The sequence below is a fragment of the Copadichromis virginalis genome, linkage group LG20 (genome assembly GCF_057382275.1).
Source record: "Copadichromis virginalis isolate Kocher_CV1m ecotype Utaka linkage group LG20, C_Virginalis_male_GT1.1, whole genome shotgun sequence".
Lineage (NCBI taxonomy): Eukaryota > Metazoa > Chordata > Actinopteri > Cichliformes > Cichlidae > Copadichromis > Copadichromis virginalis.
In genome coordinates, this window is record NC_140637.1 from 14,091,010 (window position 1) to 14,109,216 (window position 18,207).

At 41.3% G+C, this 18,207-nt stretch overlaps 1 protein-coding gene across 1 annotated transcript in view; it reads right to left on the minus strand.

Moving 5' to 3' along the window:
- The window catches only part of LOC146684464 (copine-9-like), a 116,497-nt gene that overhangs the window by 85,648 nt on the left and 12,642 nt on the right, over window positions 1–18,207 (minus strand). Inside the window, exon 3 of the mRNA XM_085444716.1 lies at window positions 886–932. Within this exon, the coding sequence (XP_085300842.1) occupies window positions 886–932 (47 nt within the window). The remainder of the gene's footprint in view (window positions 1–885; window positions 933–18,207) is intronic.

Below are 18,207 nucleotides of genomic sequence, written 5' to 3' on the forward strand. Positions count from 1 at the left end.
ATGGTTACTGCGTGCATTTGAAATATTATACAAATTTATTGCACCTTATTTTGATGGACAAGGTTTCTATACTGCGCACACATAATAAACAAAACAGTCACACAATACAAAAAAACCCATCATGCTCACAGGACGTTTGCATGTAAGTGTAACTGAACGTTAATGAATAATTTCTGCATGAATTGCACTTACAAATGACATATAGATTATTTACATAATGCATAATGATGTCAAAAGCACACAAAGGATTTCCAGGTTTCCATCCATGTGCAATTATCTCCTCGAGGTGTCAATATGTAAGGCTGGCAGAGAGATATTTACTCTGCTGATTGTGCTGCAATTCATGCAGTGCTTTTTGATTAAGCCCCACCACATGGAAAGCAAAGGTGTGAGGTGCGTTAAAATGAGGGGATCAACGGTAGCCAAATAGTGTGACTAAAGTACACAAAGTGACTAGAGGCAACGTGTAGGCAAACTAGATGAGGGAATGTAGCACCAAGATGTGAGACATGAACTGTGTGAGGGACCTAACAGATCAAAATGTATTCAAAATGTTAATGAGCAATGGAATGTCATGTGACCTTGCCTTTAAAACAGTGACAGTGGATGAGACAGCAAGATGTCAAGGGGAGCAGATGGTGCATTTTTGATGAGGTGGAAAAAGAACTGACCTTCTTTCTCTCACTGCCCTGAGTCATGACAAGAATCCATTTCATTCAACATCATAAAATTATGAGTCTTTTAATTTATTTATTCCATCACCTCCAACATAAATTCACCAGTTTGGGTCTGATATGTGGGGCTTTAAAAATAAAAAAATCTGGCAGATATGTAGACAAAAATATTGGATATTGTCATTGGCAATAGAAAGGTTGCTTAACTTACCTCCCTCCATTCTTTGGTTCCCACAGCCTGCAGATACAACACAACAACTGGAAGGGAAAGTGGAGGAGTAGAGGCCAAAAAGGAAGCATGAAGAAAAGAAAAAACACACTTTTTAATCTCAGTCACTAGTGTAATGGTTTCTGCATGTTGCCACCTACATATCAACACACTCACATCCACATATATTTCAGTTAGATCTGATGTAGCCGCAAGCAGAGTAAACAATTTCTTCTTAAACGCAATGAAAGACCATTTAAAAAATGTGGAATTTTCAATATCCAGTGGTGATATTTACACTCTATTAATAAAACAGCTGTCCATTAGAACAATAACAACTCATTGTACATTTCTCTCATTTTCACACTTTTCATCCTGATCTCGCTGCGTAACTGTGAGGGAGTAATCATTCTCTACATTTTCTGCCTCACAGATATGCTGTCACCACCTTCAGCCAGGCCTCTCTCTGGCTATTAATATGCATGAATATTACAAAAAAAAATGCAGAAGTGCTACAAGGCATGGATCTAAAGACCAAATAGGTAGAGTGCCATTGCAAACTCCCCTCTCAGAGAAAATAACAGAATCAGTTGTGAGCAAACACATACAAATTTAATGATATCTCATCAGCCTCAACTGTACTTAGTGTTCAGTGTTGCATGTTAGCATATCCTTGTTCAAACAGGCTTGGCTAAAATACTGTAATGTATTACATGAAAAATACTATTCTTCCATGTAAACAAAAAAGGTTTCCACGGAAACCTTTCATCCATGTTTTTAAAATCTTTCTGATCTTTATGTCTTTACTGACATAACTGAAAATGTTACCTCTTGCTATAACCCTGCAAGATACTTATATGCATGTAACTGGAGTGGTTATGTAGTGAGCAGTGAGCGCTTACAAAGCTCACATCTAATAATGAACAGAAACTATAAATATCAGATGAACAACTGCAATCCTGAAGTTCTTTTAGTTGAAAAAAAGAAGTAAACAGAAGTGTATGGGGAAATGACCCCTCATTTATAATCACTTATTGTGAGTCATATATTTCACATAGTGTTCATAGTAGCCTGTCCCCTGTTTTCCTTCAAGCCAAATCTTTGCTTCATGAAAAATGTAAAGCACCAGCAAACACAGATTTAGGCTTTAAAATGTTTAAAATGTTTTATATATACAGTCTGTGACAGTGCACCTGAAGCACCACAGCTGCCCTGGCTCTGTTAATGCATTGCTCCTGCCATGCAGTGCTCTGAGCTAAATTATGAAAGCCTCGCAATTACAGTACTAACATGCTGACATTTAGCAGGTATGAAGGTCTAACTGTTACCACAGTCTACTCAGTCTAGCTTCCTAGTATTTCTTTGGATAATAATAATAATAATAACCATGATGTCATTAGATTTGTCATTGTGTTTGTTCATAAAACACATTACAGAAAGACAGTCATTCTGAGCAGAGGACAGTGCAATGACCAAACTGATTAGCAGCGTATTTGTCTTTACATGTCTACAAACGCAAATGACCAAACCAACAAAGGTTTAACTTCAGTTTAATACTTGACTTAGTTCTTCCACAATATTTCTGATAAAGATTTGAACAAAAATGCATCAGATTTATTACATTTTGATTATAATTCACCAACAGGTTGTTGAGTTATATTTCACTCAAAACAGTTTGCTGATCTCATAGAGGAAGTGTTAAGGCAACCAAGTCACCAAGCATATTCCAATTTATAAGTGGATTGTGTATCTGCTATTTTCATTGGACAAAGTACAAAAATATCAGCCGCCCAGTGATGCTATGACCAACGTTTTTTTGATCCATTCTATGGGGACCCAGAATTTCACAGCATTCAGTAATTGCTGGGATAGTTCATTTACCAAAAGCCTTAGAGACCGCCTTTTTAAACTTAGCATGGCTAAAGCGTTTTAGCCTAGAAAGGCTAAGGCAGAAAGGGTTTATTTTAAAAGACTTAATATGACACTTTTTGTTGTAAGCAAAGAATTTACCTTTACTTAATAATCAATAGCAATGCCACTGTAATCTGGCTTATTTTTACAGTAACTCATTAAGTCTCAAAAAAATTTCTTGATTAGTCAAATTGTTTTCCTTCACAGACGAGCATTACAGCCTTTACAAATTAGCTTTTTCGTGACTACGGTATAAATTCTTGAATTGTTAAAATAAAATGGGCCTAAGTAAGTTCTCCAACTGGTTACAATTTTTACTGTAATGTTTACCGTGTCCTGCGGTGCTTTGTTTAACATTATGTCTGTCTTTTGAGGGCAAAAGTTACTTTAAAACAGCATAAATATGCAAAAACACAGAGCCAGACCAATTATAACCCACAGATTTATTATGTTTATCATGTTAAGCTCAAACACAAACATGTTCATGCCTAAGCTAACAAGTAACACTCACGAAAGGCCCTTATGAGGTGTATTAATAATTGGCCAAGTGTTGCTGTTTGTGTCTAGACAGGAACCATCAGCCACTTTGTGCCTCTGTGAAGTTTGGACATTAGCTCTAATGAACTTCAGACTGTCTGGACCGACAGACGATTAAAACCACATTTTCCCTCCTAATGAGCAATTAAGAGAGGCGAGATAAGACAGAAAGAAGAGCAGACAGCAAGCGTTTTGGGCAGAGGGTTTGAAATAAAACAATCTTTTCTTTGTCTGACTATTAGCAGGAATATTGCTGCTTAAATGAGGTTTATAAATCTGATTAATCCAAGTTAATCAGTTAGTGAATTAGCCCTCAATTGAATAACAGAAAATAAAAAATTGAAGGCAAATGAACATCAGGGGTTCAATCTGTTTGTCTCAAAGTCATACCTCTTAACTGCAATAATGATGTTTGAGAGAGAGCACGGTGCTTTGACCGAGATCAGAGTCTTGGGACCTTAATGTTCCCCGAAGGTTGCAGAGTTAGAGCAGCACAGACTCTAACTAATCCCCGGTAAAGCCATTTGAGTGTCGTCCGTCTCGGAAGAACCTGACTGATTGCCTGCTTTATGGAAAGTGACTGACAAAGGAAGGAGCCCATCTGGTCAACTGCACAGCGGCCAAATCACAAGGCAATTCCATATCCCTCCTCCCATGACTCCTGACAACAGTCTGGCTGCAGGCTGGCCACACAGGGGACACTAAACATGAATGATTCAGAATTGAGCACAAATCATATCAAGTTCTAATCTGAATGGACATTTTAGCAGTGTACAGGTCATCCTACAGAAATAGAATATCTCCAGCAAACAGGAATCTGCATATTAGGATGTTAACACATTCATACCAGAATCTTTTGTCCAAACACACAAATGATTATTATACCACTACTATTCTTCTAAAGCAAATGAATCCAGGATTTCAGATCATTTGGCCACTTGATGTTTTGAAGTCTGGTTTCCAAAGAACAATGTTGCTTTGCTTTTATCTTGGCTCCCTGTGTCTGTCACGGAGAGACAAAGAGCCAATCAGATAAAAGAGAAAAGAGCATTTTACTTCACTACCAGTTTTTTTTTTCAGGTAAATATCAAATAGCTCAGCCACACGAGCCAGATCATACAGATCCACATCCACATAAACACAGTTTACTAGCTAGCACTGACAAAAACATTTTCAGATATTGCTGCACTGCAGGCCTTCTCGGCCAGCAGGGTTGTAAAAATTTCCAGATACAGTTACAGTATCCAGTTACATAGAAATATATAGGAAAAAAGCTGCAGACTGCCTTTCCTCACGGACTCAGTCAGTTTTGAATCATACTGAATATAAAAAAGTTTATGTCAAAAAGGAGGATAAAGAAGAATGCTATTTATCATGTGATTGTTTTTTTTTTTTTAGCGTGTAGGGAAATTCATCCTGAAGATTTCACTCCATATTCTAGACCCGGGTTTGAGAGTTTTTTACTGCTGTATGTACCATAGAAATCATATGGTTCCAGCTATACAAGATAATACAACAACATCTTAAACACTGATGGCCAGTGCAGGTGCACCAGCATGTATTTATGGATATATTTGCCATGTGAGTCGGACGATCAGAGAAAACTTAGACCACTAAAACAGAGAATGTCACAGAGAACTTTGAAAGAAACGCCTCATATTTACCTAAACAAACACGCATCTATTTCACACAAAACAAGGTGACTGAATTTTAGCCATTGAAGTCATATTAACAGTATATTGCCAGAATTTTCATCATGATTCAATTGCTATTGTGAGCCTTAACATGTTTAATATCCCAAAAACTTTGTGCACCTGCAAAGGATGCAGTGCACACTAATATGACTGATTTAATATTTAGAGCTTGGCACTCACACTGCACACCCTACATGTCATTTTCTTAGGTTCTTCCTCCATGAATATTTTCTGCAGCACATCAAAGGTGCATTTGAGCTCACTTGGAGAGCTCAGGTTTCAAGCTAGATGAGAGCAAATTTGTGAGGTGGCTCCTTGTTCCCCTCTGATAACAATTCCCAGTCTGCATTTCAATTTCAGTGTCTTCTTATCTAAACTGTCACTAAATATGGAAACACAGGATACTTGTGCAACAGTCCTACAGCACTACACATTGTTATATGATGAGTAGCTTTGCTACTTTCTTTGAGGGAAATCATGTTTCGGCCTTTGTTTTGATGTAATGAACAGTTCTAAATAAAACAGCAGAAATCAGCAGAAGCAGGAACAGTAGATGTATTATTAACAACTGCTACAAATATTATGTTTAGCAAAGGGAATGAGGGGAAGTGGCTTGAACTATTTACACTATGTGTCCTGCACCCTCCAGCACTGATTTTCATCACATCTAAACTGCTGTGCATTTTATTTTGTCTACAGATTTCTTAAAGAGATACCCATCAGATAACTTCCAGGACACCCTGCCCTTCAATATCAACATGTCTGTCCCACAAGTATGTTGAGAGTAGCTGAAAATGCCAGAGCATACTCTCGGTTGAGCAACAGTTACATCAACAGTCACCTGTGTGAAGGTTTTATTTGTCTGCTGGGGATTTCTTGCTGCCTGCCTCCAAGATTTGCACTGAAGGAGAATTTCATAAGAGTGAAGGCAGACACAAATAAGATTCCACAGACTTAGTTACGGGCTGAGGATACAAGCTGCTTACTGTGAGGTGAAAGAGAAAAGTGGTCAGGTAGATGGAATGTAGGGCTGTGGGGGGATGGCGCTAGAAAGGGGTGACTGATAGAAATCTAGCTAAAAGGTGAGGACAGGGAGGGAATGTGGAGTAAGAATATTAGACAGGCTGGGTGGGAGTAGGAAAACAGAGGAGATAAAGACAGAGAGATGAGATGGATAGATGATTGTTTGGCAAAGAGAAGTGGAGTGCAAATTTGATTCCAGCACAGTGAGGCAGTGTAAGATTTTAGCTAGGAAAAGAAGGAGTAGGTTTAAGACCTCAGCTGTCAAAAATCCTTCACTGATACACAAACTGTCCTATAAGACTGTCATATGAGTTAGCTAGGTTAGCAGCACTTCCTCACAAATCTGCTGATCTGCTAATGTTTGGAGACTAAATTCTCGAACCTCATTGATTCTTTCATTCATCAATATCAACCACTGAGGACAACATGCAAAGTCATTATTAGAAAGATGGGCAGATGCCGGTGGCACAAGCTGCCAGTTTATCAAGTCTATCATCATGATTCCAGTCTAGTTGGAAGTGTTGTTTTTTTTTTTAAATTTTATAAGACTAAGCCTTACAAACTTTATGTTCAGCTAAGGTGACCACATTCTAGCTACATTTCCGGACTTATTGTGCTGATGTTAAGTTCCTTGCCATTGTTCTTGGACTCTAATAGAGTAGCTTTGTATGATTTGCAAATTAATAATCCCTATGAACAACTTTTACTGAGCCTTAAAATCAGTCATTTTACTTCCCTCTTATGTAGCTTTACACCAGCTTTCTTCTGACTGGCTGTAGCTTGTAAACATTTCTTACATTTCCCAAAAGAACACTGACCAAAATATCACACTGCCTTCCCTGCCTTGCATTCTTCCCATACTGCATCCCAGTGCCAGGTGTTCTCCAGCTAAGCCACACACAAGAACCCGGTCATCTACATGTTGTAAAAGAAAATGTGATTCATCAGAACTGGCCGATAAACTACGTGATAGGTTTGTAGCTTGAACCCATCCACTACAATCCACTAAATCACAGGTGTCAAACTCCAGGCCTCGAGGGCCAGTGTCCTGCAGGTTTTAGACGTGTCCTTGATCCAACACAGCTGATTTAAATGGCTAAATTACCTCCTCAACATGTCTTGCAGTTCTCCAGAGGCCTGGTAATGAACTAATCATTTGATTAAGGTGTGTTGACCCAGGGTGATATCAAAAACCTGCAGGACACCGGCCCTCGAGGCCTGGAGTTCGACACCACTGCACTAAATCCACCTACAGTAGTTGCCCATTTGATTGGACCACACATGCCAGCCTTCGCTCTCCATATGCATCAGTGAGCCTTAGCTTCTTTGACTGATGTATTTTACAACGGAAAAAAATACAGTTAAAATTATTATTTAGTCTAATCCCTGAGGTTTTCATTTACACAAGAAATTACTTATACATACACTGACCTAATTATTTCGAACTTTGGCCATGTAACAGGGAGAAGCATAACAGGTCCCCTTGGTGTACGCGTGAGGTTTAGATGCTCAGTGAATGGCTACATACAGCATCTGATTATTGGAATCAGGCATCAAGGTCATTTATTTAGCATTCAGTTATCACTCAGTGTATAATAAATATGAAGGACATATTCATAGTGTAGTGCTGAACAAATTCAAATAACATGCAAAAGGTCTCCAGTTCAAAACACAAAACCCTGAGAGTGTTGCACGTGAAATAGTATCAAATCAAATATATGGATCCATGTGCTATAGTGACCTGGAAGATGAAGAATGTCCAGACTCACTAGGAAAGCTAAAGCTAAACCCTGTAATAATAGCATGCCTAATGCTCTGTTTATACTTCCTGATTTTTTTTTAAAGTGCTCTTTTCAGGTAGGTCGTGGTTAATGGATGTTGTGGGTGTGGAATGGACGACCCTCGATGTCTGAATCAACAGGGGCTGCTCACTCTTTCCTCAGAACTCATTAGGAGACCTTGGGGGTAATTAGAGACCAGTGACCTTTAGTTTCAAGGTATGACTCAGGCCTTGCATTTACTCACCCCACTGAGCCTTTATTGAAATATAATTGACCAAGTGAAGGAAAGAAAACTTCCCATGTTAATGTGTAAACAATGGATGACAAAAAATAGTAAAATTCTGCCATCCTTTATTTTGCAAGAGGCATTCGGCCTCACGTGTCCCGGCTGTTTTCACACAAGTATATATATATATATATCATTCCCTCTCTCTCTCTCTCTCTGTCTCTCTACATATATATATATATATATATATATATATATATATATATATATATATATATATATGTATGTGTGTGTGTGTGTACTTGTGTGAACGAGAAGCTGGAGAAATACCAAGGGCTCAGAGAAGAGCTCGAGAGGATGTGGAGGGTGAAGGTAACGGTGGTCCCCGTGGTAATCGGAGCACTAGGTGCGGTGACTCCCAAGCTAGGCGAGTGGCTCCAGCAGATCCCGGGAATAACATCGGAGATCTCTGTCCAGAAGAGCACAGTCCTGGGAACAGCTAAGATACTGCGCAGGACCCTCAAGCTCTCAGGCCTCTGGTAGAGGACCCGAGCTTGAAGGTTAAACCGCCCGCAGGGGCGTGCTGGGTGTTTTATTTTACATATATATCATTCTCTCTCTCTCTCTCTATATATATATATATATATATATATATATATATATATTAGAGATGGCACGATACCACTTTTTTATGTCCGATACCGATACCGATATCATAAATTTGGATATCTGCCGATACCGATATGAATCCGATATAGTGTGTTTTAATCAACAAAACTGTTTTTTAAATATCTTGCTGCATTTTGTATAAGTTCATACTCAAGTTTAAAACAACAACTACACTAAAGCTATTCTGTTATACCTGTATCCAAAAAAAATATTTCATAGTTCAGCAATACTGATCAATCTAATAAACTTAAACCTACACCATCCTCCCTATTCTGGTATTTTAAAGAGTACTTAGCATAAATATTAAGCAACCTAACTAATAGGGTTCCAACTCCCAGCAACAACAAAAATAAATAAATAAAAAATAGGGAACCACCCCTCACGCTCCACCTCATGATGCTTAATCGACGTAATCAACCTTAATTTGATGCAGTGTGGAAAAAAAAAATGCACAGAAATCAATTATTTTTCAAGAAATATTAAATAGATTCAACATCTTTCTTCAACAAAATTGCAGACTGCACAGATGGTACCTTCACAAAGGAAAAAGTACTATAGCTTACTAGGGTATATATATATATATATATATATATTAGACTTAATAGTTACTATATACAGTAATGGACTTCTATTCATTTTGCATCAAATTAAAACTTTGGGTGTCAGATAATTATTTATTAAAAGCTAGACATTTTAAATGAGAATAAGAAAGAAAAGTATGTCTTTGTGCCCCCTTTTCCCTGTTAATGCCCTATCGGCCCCCCTGGCTAAACTTTGCTAGATCCGCCCCTGCACAGTTACCAGCCGTCAGCTACGTAGAAAAAGATCCTCGAGTAGAAAGTAATATTAAATAAATTCTAACAACAGCTTATAGAGCTTAAACGTGCTGCTGTTGTTCAGCCGCTGGTTTCCTCTTTCTGGTGCAAAGTGGGCCAAAAGCAAACAAGAGAGACGTACTCCCGACAGAAAAGCCGATCAGCTGATCGTTAAGCAGTTTCATGATTGAAGTAGCAGCAAGAAGAGGCAGTCCTTTGTTAAGCTTAACGCAGGAATGCTTTACAAACATTCAGAGATGGACTTACACACTTGCTTTACTTCTCTCGGGGATAACTTTGTCGGAGATGAAATGCCGGGTTGCTAGCGAAGCTCCACATGCTATCCAGACCACGACAGGTCCCGCATGCCACAGCCGCTCTATCACGTGATGCATACTGCTCCGACATGCTAACGTTCTGAGGTGAGTTACGGCGTGTTGCAAGTTTTGTGAGGTGCTTTCGTGATATTTAATGGATCGGATTACATTTTTTATTTTTCTCCGATATCCGATCAAGTAATTTAGGTCAGTATCGGACCGATACCGATACGTAATATCGGATCGGTCCATCTCTAATATATATATATATATAAAACTCATCCATATACAATGAATATAATGGTGAGATCTTTAGGAGACGTGGACAAGCTCTCCAAACTATAACCACACCTTCTGTGTTACAACAAAACATTAACTCCTACCTGCTGATGAGTCACAATCCTCGAGCAGCTACAGCTAAATGAATGCAAAAGAAATACCATATAATGTGATGAATTTGATAAACATGACTCACCAACTTGCAATGAGAGACTACAAAGAGTAATCATAATTGATACAATAATTGATTTTACTTTTATATACTCCTGGACCGACGGTCAGCTGGGGGGTTGCCTCTCCTACAGATTTTAATGGAGCGAAATACCCATGCATGTGGATGGAAACTGTCAGTACTCCACCAGCAAATGATGTTACATAAGAGAAGTGGGATGTTTTCATATGGGAGCCTGAGAGCAGTTTAGATGGTGGTGGATAGAAATAAAAGAGTCAGATAATTCCTGAGCTAGTAGCTTTGGGAGCTGCTGGATGACAGCATGAAGCAGCTGAATGAGATTGCTTCTACTTTTAAAGTGTCTTCTCTTAAACTTTCAAAGTTGTAGCAATCCGATGTCATCAGTAATTTTCTGTGTAATAGAGCTCCACCACCAGTGAAATATCCCATCTGGATAGGAATTAAAGTTGTAAATTATGCTCTTTGAAGTTTAAAAGGTCACTTCAGTGCTGTGCCCAAAAGAGCAAAGCGGTACAGTCAAAGTTATTGGGAATGAGAAGAAAAATATCTCATGAATTTCATTATTTTGTATCCGGGACCACAGCAATCTATCAGACAGATATATTTGTCTATTTCACTAAAAGACTGAAATTTCTTCTATTTCTCCCAGCCCCTAATCTCTTCAGGGAGCCGTACTTGGAGAGAAATTTTTCTCTGAAACGCACAAGACCTGTTTGCATCTGTCCAAGGGCAAAGTCTGTGTGGTCGGGGTCACGCATGCCTGGAATTCATTAAAATCTGGTTGAGACAAGGCTGAAAAAATGCATATCCAGCTGCCTAACAGCATTGCAGAGCATGTAATATTAATAATGAAAGGAGTTATGTTTCAAAATTAAACATCTATCATCATTTTAAAAAAGTGACACCTCCTTTAAAACGCTGGCTGACAGGTTGGTACACAGCACGCCAGAGTTCTTTTCAAAGGAACTTACATAACTTCATTCCTTGGTGGAGAAAATAGTAGTGTAGTATACTGCTGAGTGACGGATTTGATTTTTGCATATGGCCCAAACTCAAACAGTTTCCATGACTGTGCAACCTGCTTTCACACCAAGTAATATGAGTGAGGGATTTAAACAAAAAAAGGGTTACATTTTTTATACTGGTCTGTCTGTTTTCATGTAAAAAAAAAAATCTGTAATTTTGTTACTGTGACTTAGCATAATATGGTACAATCTAGCAAGCAAACTAACATCTATTAACAGACAGACTTGTACATAAACCCGCATGTGTGGATGCTTTCTATAATAAGAATTACTGGGAGTAGCCAGTTGGAGATTAAAAGGAGGCTAGAGCCAGTGGGGAGCTGGCTAGATCAGAAGACCCTCAAAGAGTCTTCTGGTCTAGCCAGCTCGACACTTCCTGACCCATCCAATGGCCATTGATATGATTTATTGTCAAAAGTATTGTAGGTGCCAGAGGTCTGCTTTAAATTTTAATTTACAATTAAGTTCATGTTTGTTTTATAATTCATAGATTCGTTGCATAATTCATCTTTTCAGGATTTCCAGTGGAAATTGGCCGACATATCCTCAGCATAACCATGTATAATATCCACAACACTTAAAAAAGAGGTTATACACACACAATACGGTAATATTATGTTGAAGCACAGTACGTATCACTCCGCCAGGCTCCTGACTACGGTAGCCGTAATGCTCCGACAATCCATCAAGCAGTCCAGGTTCGTAGCTTAGCAAAGTAGTACTAAAACATTTGACAGATTTTCGAGCGCCGTGTACGACATAAAATCGTTTCGAGGTCAGTAAACACAACCAGAATTCATACATAAGGCACACGGGGTTATAAGGGGCACTGTCGATTTTCAGAAAAATCAAAGGGTTGATTTTAAGTGTGCCGTATTTTCCAAAAAAACACGGTAATAATGACGGCCCGCTAGCATGCTCTACCAAAAATAGTGCTTTGTTGTGTGTCTGACGGACAAAAGCTAAACCAGTTCCACACCACTGAAGTTGCAGCATTTTTACAAACCAATTCTGGTTTATCCGATTCATTTAACGATTTGCTTTCGCCGCCATGCTTTTTCCGACGTGTGCATATGAAACCAAAGGCACTGCGCATGCGCGTTTTACTCATATTCTATCGCGATATTTCATTTTTCTATCGTTGCCCAAAATTACACTGGTATTACCGTGAACGGTATAATATGGCCCAGCCCTAGTGTATACAAACAAGTACCTAGGGATGCAGACTGCTTTACAAACATTTTAGAAAGAATGGGAGCTCAGTGAATTCCAGTGATAGGATGCCACCTGTGCAACCCATCCAGTTGTGAATTTTCCTGACTGCTAAATATCCCACAGTGAACTGTTAGAAGTATTATAACATTGTGGAAGTGATTGGGATCAACAGCATCTCAGCCAAGAAAGTCATAAGCCAAATAAAATCACAGCAGAGTTAATGGGTCAACTTTCTGCAGTGTCAATCACTACAGATCTCCAAACATCATGTGGCCTTCAGATTAGTTCATTAACAGTGCACAGAGAATGTAATGTAAAATTCCAACCTCCCCTTTAGTATGCTTGTTAGGAAAACTGGATGAGGTCACTACAGAAACTAATACAGTCCACATGGTTTTTACTGCCCTATGCATCGCCAAGAAAACGGTCCTCATGAACTGGAAAAATAAAAATAATCTTAATTCTAGCCAATATAGAAACCTTCTAATAGATCACATTAGTCTCGATATAGCCTCTGCCACCACATTAGATCAATCCCTCTGGGCTCCTTTGATCGGCTCCATCACCTAGGGGGGTAGGGGGTCGTGGTTTGGTCCCGCCTTAGCTACTGTGGTTCATATGGAGTTGGGATGGGCTTAGGGCGCCTGGAGGACCCCTAGAGACGTTATCCCTGGAGGGCTTAACCCGGGGGTTGTGTTCATAACCTGGTTAGTGGCTCTGGTCGCTCTTAGAGGTTGTTCTCCTCGTGGCTGCATGCAGCGGGGCTGGAGGATGGTCTGTACTGGTGGACGTAGGTTACTGGCCTGGTGGCCTGGCTGCCCCTGAGTGGATCCGGGGCAGGCGTGGGGGTTTGGGGTTCGGGGGTGCTTTGCCTCCGTGCTGGGGCTCTGGCTGGGCCTTGGGGGCTTCGGTCCTCGTCGGTGTGTCACCGAGGTTGTGAGCGGGTGGGTGCATGGGGGCTCAGCCCTGGCGCAGGGGGCCTCTTGTGCATCGGCCTAACTGGGGGGCTCTTCAACTGGCAGGGAGGTTGTTCCATCGTTGCAGGAGTCCACTCTGCAGGTGGGGGAGAGACATAGGAGAGGTGGAGAATAAACTTAACCTGGGTGTCTGTTGTCTTGTGTAGTCTGGGAGACGATTGAATGTTGGGGTGGGTACAGTTTCCTCTGCGGTGGGGTAGGGTGGGCTGCCCCGGGTCCTGTGGGGCTTGGCAGTGCTACCGTAGGCCCCGGTCTGGATGGACCTGGGCTCCCTTGCCTTGGTGGGTACCAGAGGACGGGGGGTGCCTACTGGGGTCAGCAGGGGAGCTGGCCCTAGGGAGGGGCATCCTCCCCTCCCTCCTTTTCCTCCCCATCCCCGGCTACCTCCCTCTTCCCGCTCCACCACATTCACCCACACAGGTAGGGCCTTGTCACAAGGGTGCAGGGGAGACATCCCCCCCCCCCCCTCTTTCCCCTTCCGGCCACCTGTGCCTCAATTTTATCTCACAACTTAGACATCCACATTACTTACAATCTCATAACACACACATATATATATAGGGCCTTGAGGGTGGGCACGTTAACGGCGTCCATGCTCTCCCTTGTTTTAAATGCACTTTAGAACAACACGCAGCAACACTACACATGAGCGGGAGGAGGGAGGTATGGGGTCTTCACACACCCCCGTTCTCTGCTAGCCATTGGGGCGGGGGGGCTGGGAGGAGATGTTAGCTGTCCGATTGGCCTCCCTGCTGCTGCGGAGCCTGGGATGGTCTGCTTGCCTCCACCCCGGGGGGAAGGGTAACATCTCTTGGGTATGGGTTCTGTTTCTCCCTCTGGGGGCGAGGGTACCTGGACCCGGGGTATAGAGTATGTTTGGGGAGTGTGATTGTGTATACATGTCCATTTATGTCAATCCTTACGTTGGGTGAGTTCTGAGTGTTTGTATATGTGTGCATGAGGGTGGGAATGCATGTTTGTGTCTGTGTGTGCCTGTTTCTCTGTGTCTATATGTCAGGTCGGGTCTTAGACTCCACCTCTCTGGGAACTCCCAGGCCCTCCAAGGCCTATCTCCCCTCACCACACTCCCTGCCGGTGACTGATGCCCTCAGGGGTCGGTGGTGGTTCTTGGTGTCCGGGGCTGGGCGCCCAGGTATGTACCGGTTCACTCCCGGTGGCTACCTGGCGGCTACCTACTGGTTAGCCTACCTGGCGGGGCCTGGCGGGGCCTGGCGGGGCCTGGCGCCTGTTGCTCGGTCAGGCCTCCTCCGGGGTGTGGTGGGCCCTCGGGCCTCTGGCCTCTGGGCCTGCGGCTCGGTTCACTCTGGCTCAGCTGGCTGCCGGCAGAGCCAGCGGGCACGCCGGTGCAGCCCCCTCTAGCTTCTGCTCAGTGGCTCCTGGGTGACGCCTCGTCTGGGGAATCTCAGCCCTTCCCATGAGGGTGGCACGGATGCCCCTCCAGTGGTCCTCCTTGGGCTCTCGCACTCTGAGGCCTCTGGATGTCTGGGGCCTGGATCTCCTCCATGCCTGCTTCATGCCCTGGGGGACGGGGCTATGGCTTGCTACATCATCTTGCAGACCATTACATATGGAAACCATTTAAATACAAGCGCGCTGATCCACACAGGTATGCACACGGGTGTTCACTGCTCGTAGACTTACACCTTTCTTGGCTGCTACTTCAAAGCACATTGTGCGCTGTCTGTCCTGCGTGCTGCACAACAACATTGAATATTTAGTATTTACTGCTGTTTACACTTAGCTAGATTAATGCGATGGTGTTGTGTTTAGTATGTTGCTTTGTTTTGTTTTTTTGCTTGTTTTCTATTCTTCTTCTCTCAACAGGTGATCCAGGAGATTTTTTTTTCTCCCCCCCTTTCTCACTGTCCCTTTCCCCTTCTGTTTTTCTTTTCCTTCCTTTTTCTCTCTCCCTTTCCTATCCCTCACTCATGTCTGTCCCGTCTGTAACATCTGAAAATAAAATATAATAAATAATAAAAACAAAGGTCGATCAAATGGACCAATACAGTAATGCCACGATGATCCATTTGGCAAAGTAAATCCATTGGGTATCCTTGTTGGTCTTCAGACAACAATTCTGATGGCTAAAGAACCAAATGGGACAGGCAAAAAAAAAAAAAAAAAAAAAACAGTGCACAGAGCTTCTTGGAATGGGTTTGGATGTCTGAACAGCTGTGTCCAAGCCTCACATCACCAAGCACAATGCAAAGCATCTGATGCAGTGATGGAAAGCATACCACCACTGGACTCTAGAACAGTGGTGGACGCTAGAGAACATGTTCTCATGCTTCTCGATCCGGCAATCCGATGGACGAGTCTGGGTTTGGCAGTTACCAGAAAAACGGTAGTTGTGTTACTGCATTGTGCCAGGTGTAAAGATTGGCGGAGGGGGAATCGTGGTGTGGGTTTGAGGTCAGGACTCTGAGCAGGCCAGTCAAGTTCTTCTACACCACATCACCAATTCATTCCAAACATATTTGGAATGAATTAGAGTGGAGACTGCAAGCTCCAAAATTAGTGTCTGACCTCATACATGACATCTGACAGAATGGTAGAAAAGAAAAAAAAAGAAAGTGAAATACACTCCTAAATCTTATGAAAGGTCTTCCCAGAAGAGGCTGCTATAGCTGCAAAAGGTGGGCAGACACCATATTAAACCCTAAAAATGGGATGTCACTCAGGTTTATATGAGTGTATAGACAGATGTGAAAATACTTTCAGCAACATCGTGTATATAGATATAGATTTAATAAGAAATGGAGTGGTTACCTCTAGGAAATGAAAACCTTTCAAAGATGATTGATCAATAGAACTAGAATAGGTGAAAAATAGAGAAACCTTAAAGATACCTTAAAGATAACCTTCAAATCAAAATGTATACCTGCAATTTTTTTTTCTGACCTAAATTAGTTTTTAATGGTTTAATGGTTGCTACAGACTCAGCTCAAGACCTGCAACAAATATGAAAGTAAACACATTAATGAAATGCAAAAACGAAGGTCAGGCATCAGTGGTGTAAAGCATGTCAGGATGAGCAAAGTGTAGAAGCCAGGTGCCACTAGTCAAATGCACTTCATTAATTGATCACCAGCATGTGTGAGCACCTCCATAAAAACTGAATCTTTGCCAATTTGTAGTCTGGAGCATTCAGGTGTGTTAACACAGTGCCACAGTCTTCACAGCACTCTATGCCCAGCAAAGTCACCTCAAGGTCAGACCATGCAATCAGGGAAACTGCAACAAAACCAAAGAGCTACACATAAGCTCACACCAGTACAATTAGAGAAAGACTGTACAAGTATGGCCTTTTTGGAAGGGTTGAAGATGCATAATCATAGTGCACAGTGTCACATTTGGCCGAAAGCAAACATTCAAACACCTGGTCTTCCTAAATCGCTTTACATTTAAGCACAAAAGTAAAAGAACAACAAAATCTTCAATATATTCTTTGTAAAAACCTACTGGTTAGCCTACTGGTTTCAAAGCATCATGTTTATTCATGTCCATCTAAATGGGAAAAAAAGCTATTTGCTAGCCAACTTAACAGTCCTGTACTTTAAACAGATGAGCACATGAACAGTGCAGGTATACAGTACATCCTCCATCCCTGTGTGGGCGGTGAGAGAGAGGCATCAGCTAATTTGATGGTGGAGTAAGAGAAACTCAAATTAAATTTACACAACGACCAGGCAACGTGACACAACATCTCCAAGGACAAACGCTGAGTCATCAATAAATTAGATAAGAAGAAGTGCCTGAAGAGATGAGTGTTTGGCATCTAACACATTCTTGTAGAAAGCTGTGACAGACAAGTTCATGAGCAGGAGACAGATACGCAGACAGACAGACGCAAACAAGCACAACCTCTTAGCTCAAAGCTGTTGACAAGAACAGCTGAAATTCTCAGAATGTGAATGCAGGAGAAAAGAGATCACATATTTATTGTTGTGTTCTTGAGAAAAAAATCCAATCATTACCAAAGTCCAAAGCTGTAGCTACCTAGGTATGAAAAAAGAGACTCACTACAGCACTGAAATAGCGAATATCAACAACCGGATCACTGGGTTTCGTCGAGTACCACTTGATATGAAGTGCCATCAAAGTTCAGAAGCACTGGGGTCTATCTGTAATTTGGTCTGCCTATTTTTAAACCAAAGATGCAGCCATGTGCTTTCGTATTTGTTTTGATCACTGATCCCCGAATTTGAAAAATATGTTTTTTGAAAAACTGTTTTGCAGACTGTAACTGTAGTCAATTCATTCAAAAACGGTTTCACAGACCAGTCTGGCTATTATCTTTAACCTCCTAAGACCCAAACTCTTCAATGGCATGCATTTTTAATTTCTCTTTGCTATTTGGGCTGACTGGGACCTGATGAATGTAAAAACAAAGAATTACGTGATTTATTTATTTTTTTACCGGATTTTTGTTACTGAGAAGAATGAGATCCACATATGAGGACAGTTGTTTTAAATGTCGATAGAACAGTGTCAGTATAATGTCCTTGTAAGTGGATATCAGGCCCTTGTAGAACAAAATTAAGTACTTTGGTCTAGACAACCCAAAATATGACATCCACATATGTGGACATCAGGCCCTAGGAGGTTAACTAAATTTGTAAAATCTGGAGGTCATTATGAC